The sequence below is a fragment of the Tachyglossus aculeatus genome, unplaced genomic scaffold, assembly GCF_015852505.1.
Source record: "Tachyglossus aculeatus isolate mTacAcu1 unplaced genomic scaffold, mTacAcu1.pri scaffold_152_arrow_ctg1, whole genome shotgun sequence".
Taxonomy (NCBI): Eukaryota; Metazoa; Chordata; class Mammalia; order Monotremata; family Tachyglossidae; genus Tachyglossus; species Tachyglossus aculeatus.
In genome coordinates this window covers 150,968-171,345 of record NW_024044875.1, presented here as the reverse complement: position 1 = coordinate 171,345, position 20,378 = coordinate 150,968, and the positions used below count along the sequence as shown (strand labels likewise).

The window sequence follows — 20,378 nt, the reverse complement described above, 5'->3', positions numbered from 1 at the left end:
CTTGGCAAAGTCATTTCAGCGTGGCTCAGTAGAACGAGCACGGGCCAATAGACTGTGAGCCCATTGTTAGGTAGGGACCATCTCTATATGTTGCCAACTTGTACTTCTCAAGTGCTTAGTACAGTGCTCTGCTCAATAAATACGATTGAATGAATGAATGAATGAATGAGTCAGAGGTCATGGGTTCTAATCCCGGCTCTGCCACTTGTTAACTCTGTGATTTTGGGCAACTCACTTAATTTTTTTGTGCTTCTGTTACCTCATCTGTAAAATAGGGATTAAGACTGTGAGCCCCATGTGGAACAATCTGATTACCTTGTATCCGCCTAGTGCTTAGAACAGTGCTTGGCACATAGTAAGCGCTTAACAAATGCCATTATTATTATTATTATTATTATTATTATTATTTCACTAAACTGTGTCTCGCTTTCCTCACATGCAAAATGGAAATTAAATCCTACTTCCTAGACTGTGAAACCAATATGGAACAAGGACTGTGTCCAACTTGATTATGTTGTATCTATTTCAGCACTTAGAACAGTGCTTGGCATGTAGTAAGTGCTTAACAAATGCTATTATTATTATTATCATTATTATTATTACAAGGATGAAGTTGGATGCCTACAGTTTGTAGACTGTAAGCTCCTTGTGGGTAGGGGTCATGTCTATCAACTCTGCATGGCTTAGTGTAAAGAGCACGGTCGTGGGAGTCAGGGATTGTGGGTTCTAATCCAGGCTCTGCCACTTGTCTACTGTGTGACCTTGGGCAAGCCACTTAACTTCTCTATGCCTCAGTTATCTCATCTGTAAAATGGGGATTAAGACTGTGAGCCCCATATGGGAGAACCTGATTACCTTGTATCTACCCCAGCACTTAGTACAGTGCTTAGCACATACTAAGTGCTTAACGGATACAATTATTTTTATTATTATTATTAGCCTTCCAAAGGCTTAGTACAGTTCTCTGCACACAGAAAGCACTCAGTAAATATCGATCGATTGAGGGATAGTTGGAATTGTTTTGTCTCTATGTCTTGAGTTCTGTTGGGTTCTGAGTTCTGTCAGATTTTTCCTAGTGACCATTGCACAGTGTCTCTTACTTTCCTTTACATATTCTGTTCCTCTTCAGATTATAAATAACAACTCCGAGAAGTGTATGCTGACTTTCTCCCATGATGTAGTCCTAAGAAGCTGCTTTCTCTTCCAGACCGGAGTGAGAGTCTTGGAAAACGTCCTCCTCATCACTCTCCACGTTTCTACGACCCTCCTGGGACCCCATGGACCTGGTCATCGTCCACCTGGTCCTGGTCCACACCGTAATGCTCCTTACCAGAGTGGTCACTGTGTCAGCATCAACTCAGCATCTACGGCTCCTGCAGACGGATGTTGGATGTCAGACGTTCGCCGCTATGTACCGGGTGACCAGAGGCCTCTCCATCTGCACCACCGGCTTCATGAGTACGGTCCAGGTCGTGATCATCAGTCCCAGTTCCTCTCTCTGGGCCCAGCTCAAAGCCCGGGTACAAAAGACAATCTTCCCAATCTTTATCCTACTGGAGCTTCTCAACTCGATCGTGGACATCAACCTCCTGTTCGACACCATTGCATCTCCCAACGTTATCAGCCGCGAGCCCAGATTCAGTGATGACTACTGTTCTATCAAGCCCGTCAGCAGCCTTTTAGGGCTGTTCCTCTTCTTTATGTCACTCTGCGACCTCCTCTCCTTGGGAATCATGGAAAGCTCCAGTGGCTACATGGTCGTCCTCCTCTTCTGACACAGCCAGAAGGTCCAGCATCTCCAAGGCCAGCGATCACCTCCTCAGAAATCCCCAGAGACGAGAGCAACCCAGACCGTGCTGTTGCTGGTCAGCTGCTTCGTGGCCATCTACTGCATGGACTTACCATCTCTATTTGTTGCAAACTTGTACTTCCCAAGCGCTTAGTACAGTGTTCTGCTCACAGTAAGCGCTCAATAAATACGATTGAATGAATGAATGAATATGTCACTGTTTCTGGGGAGTTCCCTTAGGAACAACGTCACCCACCTGAATTCGAATGTTTGTGGTCAGCGGTTATGCCATGGTCAGCTCCTTCTTGCTGCTAAGCAGTAACTCCAAGTTTGCCAATTTCTGGGAGGCCCATTTCAGGAAGACAAGGCTCCATCTCCGTGAGGATCCTATAGTCTTCCCAGGTTCATAGTTTACACTGAGGGATCCTTCTTGAGGTAGCAGCATGGCGTAGTGGACAGCACACACCTGGGTTCTAATCCGAGCTCTGCCACTTGCCTGCTGTGTGGCCTTGGGCAAGTCATCTAACTTTTCTCTGTGCCTCAGGTATATCGTCTGAAAGTAAGGAGTAAGACTGTGAGCCTCATGTGGGTCATGGACTATGTCCAACTTGATTAATTTGTGTCTACTCCAGCACTTAGTACTGTACCTGGCACATAGTAAGCACTTAACTAATACCATTAAAAAGAAACAGCACCCACCACAATCTGCAACTCAAATGCAGGACTTTCAGATTGTAAGATGAACGCACTGTCTCCTATGATAAGGAAGCTAAGGTCCGTGCTACAGTGCATAATTAAGGAGGAGCGAGTGAGCTCAAGGGATTGAATAGAGGGGAATAGAATCAGAGGATTTGGGTTCTAATCCCTGCTTTACCACTTGTCTGCAGTGTGACCTTGGGCAAGTCACTTCAATTCTCTGGGCCTCAGTTTCATCAACTGTAAAATTCAGTACGTAGACTGTGAGCCCTTTTAGGGGCAGAGATTGTGTCCGACTTGATAAACTTAATTAAGTAATTAATTATGGTATTTGTTAAGCACTTACTATGTGCCAAGCACTGTTCTAAGCGCTGAGGTAGATACAAGGTCATTAGGTTGTCCCACGTGGGGCTCACAGTCCTCATCCCCATTTTCCACATGAGGGAACTGAGGCCCAGAGAAGTGAAGTGACTTGCCCAGAGTCACACAGCTGATCAGTGCAGGAGCCTGGATTACAACCCACGACCTCTGACTCCCAAGCCCGGGCTCTTTCCACTGAGCCTTGTAACTAACCCAATGCTTAGAACACATAATAAGTGCATAACAAATACAATTTTGATAAAGTAATGGAGGAGAAAGGATTGGTGAAGTAAGGCTGTCACTCTTGAGAATGAAATTCTGGGTCTCCTTGATGTGCCATTTCTGTATGTCCCTCCATAAAGGAGTGTAAATCTCTTCATATGAAGGTCTGGAGCTCTTGCACTTTTTAAATTAGAACAGTGCTTGGCATGTAGTAAATGCTTAACAAATACTATTATTATTATTATTACAAGGATGAAGTTGGATACCTACAGTTTGTAGACTGTAAGCTCGTAGTGGGTAGGGGCCATGTCTATCAACTCTGCGTGGCTTAGTGGAAAGAGCACGGGTTTGGGAGTCATAGGTTGTGGGTTCTAATCCCGGCTCTGCCAGTTGTCTGCTGTGTGACTTTGGGCAAGCCACTTAACTTCTCTATGCCTCAGTTATCTCATCTACAAAATGGGGATTAAGACTGTGAGTCCCATGTGAGACAACTTGATTACCTTGAATCTATCCCAGTGCTTTAAAGAGTACTTAGCATACAGTAAGCGCTTAACAAATACTATTATTATTATTATTATTATTATTATTATTATTATTATTATTATTATTATTATTACTCTCCTAAATGCTTAGTACAGTTCTCTGCACACAGTAAGCACTTAGTAAATATGATCGATTAAGGGATAGTTGCTATTGCTTTGGCCCATGCCCGGGGTTCTGTTGGGTTCTGGATTCTGTCAGATTTTTCCTAATAAACATTGCACAGCATCTCTTACTTTCCTTTACATATTCGGATCCTCTTTATTCATTCATTTATTCATTCAGTCATATTTATTGAGCGCTTACTATGTGCAGAGCACTGTACTAAGCTCTTGGGAAGTACAAGTCAGCAACATATAGAGACAGTCCCTACCCAACAACGGCTTCACAGTCTAGAATGAGGAGTTAGACAACAAAACAAAACATGTAGACAGGTGTCAAAATCGTCAGAACAAATAGAATTATAGCTATTATTATAATTATAATTATATAATAATAATAATAGCTATAATATAGACTCTACCTCCCAACCCCGAGAAGTGAGAATGCTGACTTTCTCCAATGATGTGGTCCAGGGCATCTGCTTTTTCTTCCAGACCGGATTGGGGGTCATGGGAAACTCTCTCCTCATCAGTCTCCACATTTCCACGATCCTCCTGGAACCCAAGCTGAAGGCCACGGACCTGGTCATTGTCCATCTGGCCCACACTGTGACGGTCCTTACCAGAATGGTCACTGTGTCATCATCAGCTCAGCGTCTGAGGCTCCTGAAGATGGACATTGGATGTAAGACGTTCGCCTATGTGTACCGGGTGACCAGAGGTCCTTCCATCTGCACCACCTGTCTCCTGAGTACGGTCCAGGCCATGATCATCATCGACAGTTCCTCTCTCTGGACCCAGCTCAAAGCCCGGGTCAGAAAGAATATCCTCCCAATCTTTATCCTCCTATGGCTCCTCAACTCGATCGTGGACATCAACCTCCTATTCAACACCATTGCATCTCCCAACGTGACCATTCTCGAGCCCAGATTCAGTGATGATTACTGTTCCATCTAGCCTGTCGGTAGCCTCATAGGTCTGTTCTTTTCCTTATGGCACTCCTCAACGTCCTCTCCTTGGGAATCATGGGCTACAGGGTCCTCCTCCTCTTCTGACATAGCCAGAAGGTCCGGCATTTCCACAGCTAGCGCCCACCCCCTCGGAAATGCCCGGAGACGAGTGCAACCCTGATCATCCTGTTGCTGGTCAGCTGCTTCGTGACCTTCTACTGCACGGACTTCATACTGTCACTGTTTATGGGAAGTTCCTTCAGGAACAATATCACCCTCCTGAATGTGAATATGTTTATGGTCAGCGGTTATGCCATGGCCAGTTCCTTCTTGCTGCTAAGCAGTAACTCCAAGCTTGCCACGTTGTAGGAGGCCCGTTTTAGGAAGACAAGGTTCCAACTCCGTGAGGAACCTATGTTCTTCCCAGGATCGGCTTTTTTTCCATAGGACCCTTCCTGAGGTAGCAACATGGCCTAGTGGAGAGAGCACACAACTGGAAGTCAGAAGGACCTGGGTTCTGATCCCAGCTCTTCCACTTGCCTGCTGTGTGGCCTTGGGCAAGTCACTTAATTTCTCTCTGCCTCAGGTACCTCATCTTTGAAAGAGGGAGTGAAACTGTGAGCCCCAGGTGGGACATGGAGTATGTCCAATTGGACTAATTTGTATCTACCCCAGAATTTAATACAGTACCTGGCACATAACAAATACCATTAAAACGAAGCAGCGTCCACCACAATCTGCAACTCAAATTCAGGACTTTCAGATTACAAGATGAACAAACTGTCTCCTTTGAAAAGGGTGCTATGGGCTGTGCTACAATGCAGAATTAAGAAGTAGCCAGTGAGCTCAAGGGATTGAATAGAGGGGAATAGAGGCAGAGGACTTGGGGTCTAATCCCTGCTTTTTCACTTGTCTGCTGTGTGACCTCGGGCAAGTCACTTCAATTCTCTGGGCCTCAGTTTCATCAACTGTAAAATTCAATACTTAGACTGTGAGCCCCTTGTTGGGCAGTGATTGTGTTCGACACGAATAACTTGTGTCTAACTCAATGTTTAGAACAGTGCTTGACACATAGTAATTGCTTAACAAATACAATTTTAATAAAGTACCAGAGAAGAAAGGATTGGTGAAGTAAGGATGTTATTCTTGGGAATGAACTGCTGGTGCTCCTTGATATGCCATTTCTATATGTCCCTCTGTAGAGGAGTGTAACTCTCTTTATATGAACGTCTGGAGCCCTTGCACTTTTAAAAATTTGATAATTTCTTTGCTCCTAATGATTTCATCCAGCAGCGCCTCTGATCCCTCCAAATCTCCCCATCGCCAAATTCCTATCATCATCATCTTCATCTTCATCATCACAGCACTTCCAACCCTGAAAGAAGTCTGAAAAAATAATTACATTTGTCAAGTATTCACTATGTTTAAGCACTGGTGTAGATACAAAATCATCAGGTCCCTCAATGGTCTCACATACTAAATAGAAGGGAGCTAGGTATTGATTCCCCCTTTTACAGATGAGGGACTGAGGCCCAGAAAAATAAAGTGGCTTCTTCCAGGTCACATAGCATACAGGTGATAGAGCTGGGACTGGAACAGCAGTCCTCTCCGAGGCCCAGGCTCCTTCCCCTAGGCTATGCTGCTTCTCGAGACTAGAACAATAGCCATTGAGAGTGAAAGGTGAAAGGATTCAATAAGGGAGGAGTAGAAAAGCAAGTGTTTTTGAAAGGTGAAATGGTCTGGGCGTGGGTCAAGGGGTTAGATGTTACAAACATCAGGGAGACCAGTTGTTATCAATCAGTGATATTTTATTGAGTGCTTACTATGCACAACGCACTGTACTAAGAACTTGGAAAACTACAGTACCAGAGAGTTGGTAAACACATTCCCTGTCTGCAATGAGCTTACAGTCTACAGATATTAGTTAATCAATCAATGGTATTTATTGAGTACTTACTGTGTGCAGAGCACTGTACCAAGCACTTGGGGGAGTACAAGAGTGGAGTAAATGCAATCACCACCCACAAAGAGCTTACAGTCTAGAGAGGGAGATGAACATTGAAATAAATTCCTGATAGGGGAAATGATCAATCATTATTTCAGTCAATCATTAATTAAATAATCCCTCAACAAGTCTAAAAATCGCCAACAAAAATAATCAATCAGTCAACGGTATTTACTGAGCACTTACTGTGTTCCAAGCACTGCACCAAGTTTTGGGAAAAGTACAGTACAAGAGAGTTGATTGACATGATCCCTGCCCTCAAAGAGTTTACAACCTAGAGGACAGCTGGGCAGGAAGAGAACAGGGAATAGGGACAGGATAGTGTATGAGGAGAGGGAGATAGACTCTTTTGCCAACAAAGTAGTAGGGGAGATATATCAATTCGCCTCACCTTGGGGCAAGAGAATTTTCAGCTCTCAGGACAGATGATTGACCTATTTCAGAAGAAATGGTCATTATCTGTTAGAGAACCATTACGAGAAGCAGCATGATGTAGTGGATTGAGCACGGGATGGGGAGTCAGAAGGTCATGGGTTCTAATCCAGCTCTGCCACTTGTTTACTGTAAGACCTTGGGCAAGTCCATTCATTTGTCTGTGCCTCAGTTACATCATCTGTAAAATAGGGATTGAGACTGCGAGCCCCAAGTGGGACAGGAACTATATCCAACCCAATTTGCTTGTATCCACCCTTGCACTTAGTACAGTGCCTGGCACACAGTAAGTGCTTAACAAGTGCAACAGTTATCATTATTATTCCAGGCATGACATCCTCCCTAGAGCAGCTTTCATAGCCTGATTCCTCAAGCTGTAGATGACAGGGTTCAGAGCTGGGGGCACCGTGGAATAGAAAATGGACAGATGCAAGTCTCGACCTGATGGGCAATTGGAGGATTGAATTAGATATTCAGAAAAACCCGTGAAGAAGAAGAAAGTCACGATGATAAGATAGGGCAGGCAGGTGGAGAAAGCTTCGGACCGGCCCTCTCCTGATGGCAACCTCAGCACGTCTGAGAAGATGCAGACGTACGAGGCAGTTATGCATGCGAAACAGATGGTGAATAAACCGGCAGAGGACAATGAGTGAATATTCACGTATGTTTTCTTGGGGACCAGAGAGCTTCAGAAGCTGGGGGACGTCACAGAAGAACTGGTGGATTATGGTGGGCCCAGAGAAAGATTCAGAGAAGGTGGCAGCCATGTGCATGAGGCCGGAGAGACCCCCACTGAGCCAGGAGGTAGCTGCCATCTTCCCACAAACCCCTGTATTCATGACGACCTCAACACAAGGGGTGGCGGGTGGCAGCATAGCTGTCATAGGACATCTCTGTGAGCAGGGCCACCTCAGAGACAACAGCTGAAATGAAGAAAAACACTCGCAGTACTCAGCCCTGGTAAGAAATGGAGTTGCTGTTGATCACTGAATTGAAGAAAGATTTGGGGACGGTGACGGAGATGAGACAGAGGTCGAGGACGGAAAGGTTCATGAGGAAGAAGTACATGGGGGTGTGGAGGTGCCGTTCGAGGGTGGTGACGGGGATGATGAGGAGATTCCCTGTCAGGGCCACCAGGTAGACTAAGAGAAACAGCGTGGCATCGACAAGCTACAGCTCCCGGACCTCTGAGAAACCGAGGAGCAGGAATTCCATCACCGGGCTGCCATTGGCCATCTGAGTGAAAGGAAAGTTTGGAGGAAACTTCTGTTTTGTGACACAACAAGAACACATAGTTTATTGAATGTCTGAAAACAGTTGTGACAAAGGTCCCCATGTGGGTAAAAACTGCAAGACAGTACAGGAGTTTTCGACAGAGTTTGCTCTCAATTCCCCCTTCCCATAACTCTCCTGATTAACTAGTTATTCTTCTTGGTCTCCTAGAGTGTAGTACTTCTGGCCTCAGAGTCCTAGCTCTAATAATAATAATAATTGTGATATTTGTGAAGTGCTTATAATTTGCCAAGCACAATCTTGGTGCTACTGTAGATTCAAGATTATCAAGTCCCACCTGGGGCTCAAGGTAGCAGGGAGAGCAGGTATTGAATCCCCATTTGGAAATGAGGGAAATGAGGCACAGCGAAATTAAGTAACTTGTCCAAGGTCACACAAAAGGTATTTTTCGTAGCAGGGTTAGAACCCAGCTCCTCTGACTCCCAGGTTCATGCTTTTTCCACTAGGCCGTGTTTCTTGGTCTAGGCATTACCACGTACTTAAAAGGAGCATAGAAAGGTACCACTATTCTGGCTCAATATTCACGAAATAGAACTTCCTTCATCTAGCTCCAAGAATTTTGATTTTTCCATTCTGTTGGCCTAGAAAACCTACTTCTTTCTAGTATAGATAAGTACTAGTTTTAAAATAATAACAAAATGCCTCCTGATACTAGGAGTTGATGCCTAGGATATCTAGTACAGTGCCTCAGCGCTGTGTACAGTGCCTGGCACATAGTAAGCGCTTAACAAATGCCATTTTATCCATTAGGCATTACCTTCTTTTGGGCCTGGTGGACACAGGTTTCTTCTACCTAAATCTACCTATAATGAGCTGTGGGTGTCACGCAGCTAGCTCCACATGTAGAGGAAGTGGGAAGGGGGAACTGTGGAAGTTGCTACAGGAAGACAAACTTTCCTCCTGACCCCTCCCTGAATCAAGCAATCAATGGTATTTATTGATTGCTTACTGTGTGCAGAGTGTGGCACTAAGCACTTGAGGGAGTAATGGCAATAACTGGGGAATTTGAAAAGTATTTAAGATGTTCCAGGCACTGCACTGAGTGCTGGACTAGATGCAAGAAAATCAGAGTCTAAACAGTACGATCTGATTTCTTTTTTTTTTTTTGTTTTTATTAAGTGCTTACTTTGTGCCAGGAGCTGTACTAGCACTGGGGTGGATACAAGATAGGTCACAATCCAAGTCTCACATGGGGCTCACATTCTTAATCCCTATTTTACAGATGTGGTAACTGAGGTGCAAAGAAGTGAAGTGACTTGCTGTGCCAAGCTGAACCCAGGGTACCCATCATCTCAAAATCAAATGCTGTCTCGTGACTGCCCAAGACATTGAGGCTGAACTCAGAAGAGCGGGTGGGATACCGCCCCCACAGCCAAAACAGCTAGATTGATAGCCCAAGCTGGGAATTCAGAAGGTGTCCCTTGCGCCCATGCCAATCAGATTAGGTATGGAGGAGAGGGGGAGGGCAGAGATTGGATAAACTGAGGCCGGAAGCTGGAGTAGCCTCGGAGCACAAGTGATGAATACCTGAGGACTCTGGCCTTCTGTGCAGCGGATCAAGACTTGTAGCAACCGGCTGTGGGTCACCTCTGCCCAGAGACTGGGATGCCCTCTCGGCCTGCACCAAGTGAGGAGCCATGGGATGGCTCAGTGTCCCGCTGAACTCTTGTGGTGCTGGAAGCTAGGCGCTTCACCACGGGTGGGTAACGCCTAAGTGTACGTATACCGAATGGGAAGTGCACATGGGAGGGAGTTAGCTGCCTTACCAGGTTTAAACACCTGGGTGTTTCACCACTTCCCAGTAACACATAATTATATTCCTCCCGGTAGGGAAGCTAAATAATCACATTCCTCCCAAAAGGGAAGTTCATTTAGCCGCGTCCAAAATAATCCAATAATTCAATTCATCTCACAGAATAGATTTTGTAAAAAGCTCAGCCTCTCCATCCCCGGTCTCTCTCATCAAACCGATTCCTGAACGAACCCGTCCCCAGGCAACAGGTGACACTTGCCCAGGGTCACACAGCAGACAAGTGGCAGGGCTGGGATTAGAACGATGGTCCTTCTGACTCTCAGGCCCATGCTCTATCCACTAAACCATGGTGTTTCTCCATTCATTCATTTACTCAATCGTATTTATTGAGCACTTACTGTTTGCAGAGCACTGTACTAAGCGCTTGGGAAGCCCAAATCGGCAACACATAGAGATGGTCCCTACCCAACACGGGCTCACAGTCTAGCAGTAGTGATGGCATTTCTTAAGTACTTACTATGTGCAAAGGACTGTTCTAAGCGCTGGAGTAGATACAAGGTAATCAGGGTGTCCCACGTAGGGGTCATGGGCTTCACCACCATTTTACAGATGAGGGAACCGAGGCCCAGGGAAGTTAAGTGACTTGCCCAAAGTCACACAACTGACAAGTGGCAGAAGCGAGATTAGAACCCACGACCTCCGACTCCCAAGTCTGGGCTCTTTCCACTAAGCCACACTGCTTCTCTGGCACTGTCTAACCCAGCTACCTACTATATCTATCCCATCACTTAGTACAGTGCTTAACACATAGTAAATGCTTAACAAATACCATTATTCTATAATAACAAATATGATTATTATTATCATCACAAGAAATCTCTATTCTTTCCATGTTTTTGATCATCTTGTATCTACCCTAGTTCTTAGTCCAGGGCTTGACACGTAGGAAATGTTTAACAAATGCCATTATTATAACAAATGTGATTATCATTACAAAACTGCCACTATTCTGTCCATATCTTGCTGGATGACAAATAGTTAACCTTATCAGTTTTCTATCTTTGACTACTTTCCCCCTTTCCGTTCCTACATACAGCAGGGGCCCATTTTGGATCAGATTGGAACAAAAATTTTGAAATTATGTTAATCAATCAGTAAATCACTGGCCTTCAAACGTCACTCAATCAATCAATCATGTTTACTGTGTGCAGCACACTGTACTAAACACTTGGGAGGGTACAATAAAATAAGATTGGTAGACAAAGTCCCTGCCTACAACGAGCTTGGAAGAGTTGAACAGAAGCAAGGTACATTTCCCTGACCTCAAGGACCTTACCCCAGAGCTTAGTACAGTGCCTGGCACAATGGAAGTGCTTAATAAATTCATTCATTCATTCATTCGTTCATTCAATTGTATTTATTGAACGCTTACTGTGTGCAGGGCACTATACTAAGCTCTTGGAAAGTACAATTCAGCAATAAAGAGAGATAATCCCCGCCCACAACAGGCTTGCAGTCTAGAGGGAGACAGACAGACATTTTTCTGATTTAACCATCTCAGGGAGAAAAGTCCTGCAAGTTTCCATTTTTTATGGTATTTGTTAAGTACTTACTATGTGCCAGGCACTGTACTAAGCACTGGGGTAGAAACAAGCTAATCAAATTGGACACAGTCTATGACCCACCTGAGGCTCACAGTATTAGTCCCCATTTTACAAATGAGACAAATGAGGCATGGAGAAATTAAGTGACTTGCCAAGTTCACACAACAGACAAGTGACAGAACTGGAATTAAAACCTAGGTACTTCTGCCTCCCAAGCCCATCCTCTATCCCCTAGGCCAAACAACATTTCAACTACAAACGCCCTTGGAGTTTAAATTCTTCCTCAAATATAAAATGTACTATGTGGGAACGAGCAGAAAAATGTCCCCAACATTCTGCATCACCAAAATTGAAACAAGTGACCTTTTCATGGTAAAATCAAATGCCTAATTCAGGCTCAAGAAATATTTGACTGACCTCACCTGCTTCCTAGGTTTTTAAATGTGCTACAAGAGAGACAGTAATTAGACAACACAAGTATCATCTAAAATATCAAGCCACATGTTCCCTGCCCTCAAGGATCTTTCAGTCTAATGGGGGAGACAAACAAAAATTTTAGTCCGAATTACAGATTTTAGATTCATTCCTACTGTACACCAACAGGATAATTATACCAATGGCCACTGAATCTGTTTGTGTTCACAAACTCATCACAGTTCCTTGATGCTTACCATGGGGAAATGCTGATTTTTTCTGAGACTAGGGCACTGTGGAAGGCTGACTGACAGACTGATGGAACAGGTTTATCTCAGATCTGATCCCAGCTCTCTTGCTGACTCTCTGGGAGACCCTGGTTAAGTATTAGCCACTCTCTGTGCTTCAGGATCATCATGGGAACAAAGAAGTGGAGAGTGGAAGGAACTTATTTTCAGGGTCAGATCACCCAGCATGAGGGATAATCTCCATCCATAAAGAGGTGGTCAATGTTTCAGTTCTTCTGCTGTCACTGAAGCACCCTGAGACCCACAATAATACCCAAATGTGTACCTGAAACGCTCTGACGCACAAATCTGTTTCATCAGGTCTCAGTGCATCTGAGGGAAACTGGTGATATTTAATGACCTGATATGGCTTTTGGAGACAGGAGTCATGGGGAAAGTCCCATGGGGGGACATGAAGGCAATTAGCCCCACTGGACACTGTTGTGGAGATGTGGTCTGCTGGTAGAGGGAGAGGAGAAAGGAGGAGGCAAAACAGAATTTTAGTGTTGTTAGAGGTTCATATTTCTAGACTGTGAGCCCATTGTTGGGTAAGAACTGTCTCTGTTGCTGAACTGTACTTTCCAAGCATTGTACGGTAGTCTGCACACAGTAAGCACTTAACAAATACGATTGAAGGAATGATTGAATGAATATTTGCACAGGCACAATTTTTGTCTAGTAGAAAGAGCGTGGATCTGGATGCCGGAGGTCCTGGGTTCTAAACCCAGCACTGCCACCTGCCTGTAGTGTGAGCACGGCCAAGTCACTAAACTGCTCTGTGCCTCAGTTTCCTCAACTGTAAAATGGGGATTCAATACTTGTTCTCCCTCCTACTTAGACCGGGAGTCCCACGTGGGGCTACTTGTGAGGACCAGCGTGGCCTAGTGGGGAGTGCATGGGACTGGAAGTCAGAGGACACAGAGGCCATATCCAAATCTGAGCTTTTTATCTTTTCACCCAAACCCTATCCACTGCCAGACTTTCCCGGCGCAGCAGATGGCACCACCATTCTTCCTATCTCACAAACCCATAACCTTGGCATTATCCTTGACTCCTCTCTCTCATTCAACCCACATACTCAATCCGTCACTGAATCCTTTCGGTCCCACCTTCAAGACATCGCTCATATCTGCCCTTTCCTCACCATCCAAACTGCTACCACGTTAATACAATCACTAATACTATCCCAACTGTATTACTGCATCAGCTTCGTTGCCGACCTCCCAATCTCCTGCCTCTCCCTACTCCAGTCCAGACTTCACTTGGCTGCCTGTATCATCTTTCTATAGAAACGTTCAAGACATGTCACCCCCCACTCCTTGAAAATCTCCGGTGGCTGCCTATCCATCTCCTTATCACATAAAAACTCCTCACCATTGGCTTTAAAACACTCCATCACCTAGCCTCCTCCTACCTCACCTCGCTTCTCTCCTTCTACATCCCAGCCCGCATACTTGGCTTCGCTGGTGCTAACCTTCTCAGTGTGCCTCGATCTCGCCTGTCACACCATCGACCGCTGGCCTACGGCCCACCTCTGGTCCGAAACGCCCTCCCTCCTCAAATATGCTAAAAAATTCTCTCCCCCACCTTCAAAGCCTTACTGAAAGCATATCTCCTCAAAGAGACCTTCTCAAACTGTCCTACTTTTCCTCTTCTCCCACTTCCTTCTGTGTTGCCCTAGCTTGCTCCCTTTGCTCTTCCCCCCTCTCCCAGCCCTATAGTACGGTGCTCTGAACACAATAAGCACTCAATAAATACAATTGAATGAATGAATAGCACTTATGTATATATCCGTAATTGTATTTATTCGTATTGACATCTGTTCATTATTACTGATGCCTGTCTCCCCCCTTCTAGACTGTGAGCTCATTGTCAGCAGGGATTGCCACTCTTTATTGTTGTATTGTATTTTCCCAAGTGCTTAGTACAGTGCTCTGCACACAGTAAGTGCTTAATACATATGATTGAATGAATTAATGAATGAATGAATGAGTCAGAGGACCTGGATTCTAATCCCAGTCCCGCCATTTGTCTGTGGAATGATCTTGGGCAAATCACTTTTTTTCTCTGTGCCTCAGTTCTCTCACCTGTAACATGGGAATTAAGACTGTGAACCCCATGTGGGAAATGGCCTAGATCCAACCTGATGATCTTGTATTTACTCCAGCTCTACAGTGTTTGGCAGATGTAAATGCTTACCATCATCATCATCATTGGTGTTTATTGAGCACTTACCATATGCAGAGCACCGTACTAAGTGCTTGGAATAGTTCAATACAACAGAGTTGGTAGACACGTTCTCTGCCCACAACATGCTTACAGTCTAGAGAGGGAGAGAGATATTGATATAAATAAATAATTCATAATGTTGACTGTATAGACATGCACATATTTGCTGTGGAGCAGAAGATGAGGTGAATACCAACTGTCAATACCACAAAACAAAGGGAATAGCGCCTACCTGATTAACTTTTGTATCTACCTCAGCACTTAGAACTGTGCTTGATAAGTGGTAAGTTTTTAACAAATATTATCATTATTACTGTTATTATCATAATCAATTCACATCTTTCAGAGCAGGGACAATACCACTTTGGTCTGACGCTCCATGAAAGTGACTCTAAATCTCTCGAAGTCTAGCCTCCTCAGCACTGGGTTGATCTGAACTGTCTGGACCCTCATATATCAAGGCCATGGCCCAAACTGACCCCCAGGACTCCCCTGGGAGTGGACCAGGCTCAATGCCAGTGAGAGAACTGTACTCTTGAGGAGGTGCCCTTTTGTGTGCAGGACACACTGAACTAATACTTGGGAGAGTAAAATGCAACATAGTTGTTGACATGTTCCTTTGCCACAATAAATCAATTTATGGTGTTTATGGTGTGCTTACTTTGTGCAGACCACTATACTAAGAGCTAGGGAGAGTACAACACAACAGAGTTGGTAGACACGCTTCCTGCCCATAATCAATCAATAAATCAATGGTGCTTAATAGGTATTAATACTCTGTATATACTCTGTGCAGGACACTGTACTAAGTGTTTGGGAGAATACAACACAACTATATTATCTATGATGTATTGTGTGTGTATATATATATTCAATCCAATTTATTTAGCTCTGTGTACAGAGCACTGTACTAAGCACTTGGGGAAGTACAATACAACAATAAACAGATTCATTCAATCATTTTTTTTCGTTCATTAGAGAAGCAGAGTGGCTCAGTGGAAAGCACACGGGCTTTGGAGTTAGAGGTCATGGGTTCTAATTCGAGCTCCGCCAATTGTCAGCTGTGTGACTTTGGACAAGTCATTTAACTTCTCTGTGCCTCGGTTACCTCATCTGTAAAATGGGGATTAAGACTGTGAGTCCCCCGTGGGACAAGCTGATCATCTTTTAACCTCCCCAGTTCTTAGATCAGTGCTTTGCACATAGTAAGTGCTTAATAAATGCCATCATTCAATCATATTTATTGATCACTTACTGTGTGCAGAGCACTGTGCCAAGTGCTTAATTGATTCCCTGTCATTCATTCAATTGTATTTGTTGAGCGCTTCCTGTGTGCTGAGCACTGTACTAAGTGCTTGGAAAGTACAATTTGGCAACAAATAGGGACAATTTCTACCTAACAATGGACTCACAGTCTAGAAGGAGGGAGACTGACACAAAACAAAACAACACAAGTAGACAGGCATCAATAACGTCAATATAAATAAATAGAATTGTAGATATATACACATCCTTAATAAAATAAATAGAATAATAAATATGAACATATATACACACGTGCTGTTGGGCAGGGAAGGATTCGGGACGATGGGGAGTGGAGGGAGAGCAGAGGAAAAGCAGGGCTCAGTCTGGGAAAGCCTCCTGGAGAAGATGAGCTTTCAGTAGGGCTTTGAAAGGGGGAAATTTGCTAGTTTGGCGGATATGAGGAGGAAGGGCATTCCAGGCCAGAGGCAGGACGTGGGCCAGAGGTCGACAGCGGGACAGGTGAGAACGAGGCATAGTGAGGAGGTTAGCGACAGAGGAGGAGAATGGGAGGGCTGGGCTGTAGAAGGAGAGAAAGGAGGTGAGGTAAGAGGGGGCAAGGTGATGGAGAGCTTTGAAGCCAATAGTGAGGAGTTTTTGCTGTCCACAATGAGCTTACAGTCTAGAGGCATGAGAGAGACATTAATATAAATAAATTAATTATAGTTATGGGCATAAGTGCTGTTAGGCTGGGAGGGAGGATGAACAAAGGAAATGATTCAGGGCGATGCAGAAGGGAGTTGTAGAAGAGGAAAGAGGGCATTAGTCAGGGAAGGCCTCTCCAAGGAGATGTGCTCTCAATCACTCAATCAATCGTATTTACTGAACGCTTACTGTGTGCAGAGCACTGTACTAAGCGCTTGGGAAGTACAAGTTATCAACATATAGAGACAGTCCATACCCAACAGTGGGCTCACAATCTAGAAGGGGGAGACAGAGAACAAAACCAAACATGTTAACAAAATAAAATAAATACAATAGATAAGTACAAGTAAAATAAATAAATAAATAGAGTAATAAATATGTACAAACATATATACAGGTGCTGTGGGGAAGGGAAGGAGGTAAGACGGGGGGGATGGAGGGGGGACGAGTGGGAGAGGAAGGAGAGGGCTCAGTCTGGAAAGGCCTCCTGGAGGAGGTGAGCTCTCAGTAGGACCTTGAAGGGAGAAAGAGAGCTAATTTGGCAGATGGGCAGAGGGAGGGCATTCCAGGCCAGGGGGATGGCGTGGGCCGGGGGTCGACGGCGGGACAGGCGAGAACGAGGCACGGTGAGGAAAATAGCAGCAATCACTCTCAATAAGGCATTGAAAGTGGGGAGAATAATTGTCGGGTTTAATGAGGGAAGGGAAGCCAGGACATAGGGAGGACATGGATGAGGGTTCGCCGATGTGAAAAATGAGACAGAGGTACAGAGAGCAGGTTGGCATTGGAGGAGTGAAGTGTGCAGGCTGGACTGTAGTAGGAGAGCATCGAGGTGAGGTAGGAGGGGGAAAGGTGATTGAATATTTTGAAGCCAATGGTGTGGAGTTTTCGTTTGATGTGGAGGTGGATGGGCAACTACTGGGGTTTCCGGAGGAGTAAGGAAACATATCTTGAACGTTTTTATAGAAAGGTGATCTGGGAATCAGAATGAATTATGGACTCGAGTTGGGTGAGACAGGAGGCTGGGAGGTCAGCAAGTAGGATGATGCAGTAATCCAGGAGGAATAGGATGAGTTATTGTATTTACGTGGTAGCAGTTTGGATGGAGGTGAAAGGGCTGATTTTACTGATGGTATGAAGGTGCGACCGACAGGATTGAGTGATAGATTGAATATGTGGGTTGAATGAGAGAGAGGGTTCAAGGATAACACCAAGGTTATGGGCTTGTGAGATGAGAAGGATGGTGATGTTGACAACAGTGATGGGAATGTCAGGGAGAGAAAAGGGTTTGGGAGGGATGGAAAGGAGTTCTGCTTTGGACATGCTAAACTTGAGGTGATGGGTGGACATCTAAGTAGAGATGTCTTGAAGGCAAGATGAAATGCGAGCCTGCAGAGATGGAGAGACATCAGGGCTGGAGATGTAGATTTGGATGTCATCTGCATAGAGGCAGAAATTGAAGCCATGGGAGCAAATGAGTTCTACAAGGGAGTGGGTGTAGTTGGAGAATAGAAGGGGATACAAAACTGAACCTTAAGGGACCTCCACAGTTAGGGGGTGGAAGCCAGAGGAGGAGTTCGAGAAGGACACTGAGAATCAGTGGCCAGAGAGATAGGCGGAGAACCAGGAGAGGACAGTGTCAGTTGGATAATATTTCCAGGTGAAGGGGATAGTCGACAGTGTCAAAGTCAGCTTAAAGTCAGTCAGTCAGTCAATTGCATTTATTGAACACTTATTGTGCGCCGAGCACTGTACTAAGCGCTTGGGAGAGTACAATAGATTGATAAACAGACACATTCCCAGCCCACAACGATCTTACAGGTCGAGGAAGATTAGGATGAAGTAAAGGCCATTGGATTTGGCAAGAAGAAGATCACTGGTAAACTTTGAGAGGTTAGTCTCTGTGGAGTGTCCGCCTCCTTCGCTCTTATGCTCGAGCTGCTGAACGCTGCTGGCAAAAGTCTAAACACCAAGCCAACCTTGTTCACTTCACGTTTATCCTTTCCTGCCTTAACTGTGCCCTCTCCTCTGCCAGACAAAACTATTTCTCCTCCCTTATTCACACCCATGCCCATCATCACCGTCGGCTCTTCCCTATATTTAACTCTCTTCTCAGGCCCCCTGTTCTTCCACCTCCTCCATTCCTCACCTTCAACGATCTGGCCTCCTACTTCATTAGTAAAATTAAATCCATCAGGTCTGAGCTCCCTAAAGTCACTCCCCCCACCCTCTCCAACCCCCCGGCTCTCAACCCTCTCTGTTACTCTCACATCCTTCCCAGCAGTATCCTCAGATGAGATCTCCTCCCTCCTCTCAAGTGCTAATCCAGCCACCTGTGCTTCTAACCCCATTCCCTCTCATCTTATGAAATCTCTCACCCCTTCCCTTCTCAACCGCTCATTCTCGACTGGTTTCTTCCCCTCTGCCTTCAAACCTGCCCACGTCTCCCCCATTCTAAAATTGCCCTCTCTTGACCCCACATCCCTCTTACCATTCCTTTCCAAACTCCTTGAACGAGTCGTCTACACCCGCTGCCTCGAATTCCTCAATGCCAACTCTGTCCTCGACCCCCTCCAATCTGGCTTCCGTCCCCTACATTCCACTGAAACTGCCCTCTCAGATGTCAGCAATGACCTCCTTCTTGCCAAATCCAACGGCCCCTACTCTATCCTAATCCTCCTCGACCACTCATCTGCCTTCGACACTGTAGACGACCCCCTTCTCCTCAACATGCTATCCAACATTGGCTTCACAGACTCAGTCCTCTCCTGGTTCTCCTCTTATCTTTCCGGCCGTTCATCCTCAGTCTCTTTTGTGGGTTCCTCCTCCCCCTCCTATCCCCTTACTGTAGGGGTTCCTCAAGGGTCAGTTCTTGGTCCTCTTCGGTTGTCTATATACACTCACTCACTCACTCACTCACTTGGTGAACTCATTCGCTCCCATGGCTTCAACTATCATCTCTACGCTGATGACACCCAAATCTACATCTCTGCCCCTGCTCTCCCTCCCTCCCTTCAGGCTCGTGTCTCCTCCTGCCTTCAGGATATTTCCATCTGGATGTCTGCCCGCCATCTAAAACTAAATATGTCCATGACTGAACTCCTTATCTTCCCTCCCAAACCCTGCACTCTCCCTGGCTTTCCCGTCACTGTAGATGGCACTACCATCCTTCCCGGCTCACAAGTCCGCAACCTTGGTGTCATCCTTGACTCCGCTCTCTCGTTCACCCCTCACATCCGATCCATCACCAAAACCTGCCGGTCTCACCTCCACAACATCGCCAAGATCCGTCCTTTCCTCTCCATTCAAATGACTACCATGCTGGTTCCATCACTCATCCTATCCCGACTGGATTACTGCATTAGCCTCCTCTCTGATCTCCTGTCTCTCCCCACTTCAGTCTATACTTCACGCTGCTGCCCGGATCATCTTTGTGTAGAAACGCTCTGGTCATGTTACTCCACTCCTCAAAAATCTCCAGTGGCTACTAGTCAAGCAAAAACTCCTCACTCTCGGCTTCAAGGCTTTCTATCACCTCGCCCCCTCCTACCTCACCTCCCTTCTCTCCTTCTACAGCCCAGCCAGCACTCTCCACTCCTCTGCCACTAACCTCTTCACTGTGCCTCGTTCTCGCTTGTCCCCCCATCGATCCCCGGCTCACGTCCTCCCCTTGGCCTGGAATGCCCTCCCTCCGCACATCCGCCAAGCTAGCTTTCTTCCTCCCTTCTAAGCCCTACTGAGAGCTCACTTCCTCCA

At 45.5% G+C, this 20,378-nt stretch overlaps 2 protein-coding genes across 2 annotated transcripts; both read left to right on the top strand.

The window, feature by feature from the left end:
• Positions 1 to 1,277: 1,277 nt before the first annotated feature.
• On the top strand, positions 1,278 to 1,775 carry LOC119923181 (putative vomeronasal receptor-like protein 4). Its single transcript, XM_038742690.1, has one exon. The coding sequence runs from the start codon at positions 1,278 to 1,280 to the stop codon at positions 1,773 to 1,775; it is 498 nt and encodes a 165-aa protein (XP_038598618.1).
• Positions 1,776 to 4,152: 2,377 nt separating this feature from the next.
• On the top strand, positions 4,153 to 7,748 carry LOC119923180 (putative vomeronasal receptor-like protein 4). The gene is made up of 4 exons (XM_038742689.1): positions 4,153 to 4,642; positions 4,745 to 4,775; positions 4,859 to 5,023; positions 7,667 to 7,748. Exons 1-4 carry the CDS (start codon positions 4,153 to 4,155, stop codon positions 7,746 to 7,748), a joined length of 768 nt encoding a protein of 255 aa, XP_038598617.1.
• Positions 7,749 to 20,378: the final 12,630 nt, after the last annotated feature.

Coding starts and splice junctions, on each gene's coding strand:
- LOC119923180 (XM_038742689.1), top strand. CDS start 4,153: ATGCTGACTTTCTCCAATGATGTGGTCCAGGGCATCTGCTTTTTCTTC. Junction 4,776..4,858: donor TCTTCTGACATAGCCAGAAG/GTCCGGCATTTC, acceptor GTTGCTGGTCAG/CTGCTTCGTGACCTTCTACT. Junction 5,024..7,666: donor AACTCCAAGCTTGCCACGTT/GTAGGAGGCCCG, acceptor TGGCAACCTCAG/CACGTCTGAGAAGATGCAGA.
- LOC119923181 (XM_038742690.1), top strand. CDS start 1,278: ATGGACCTGGTCATCGTCCACCTGGTCCTGGTCCACACCGTAATGCTC.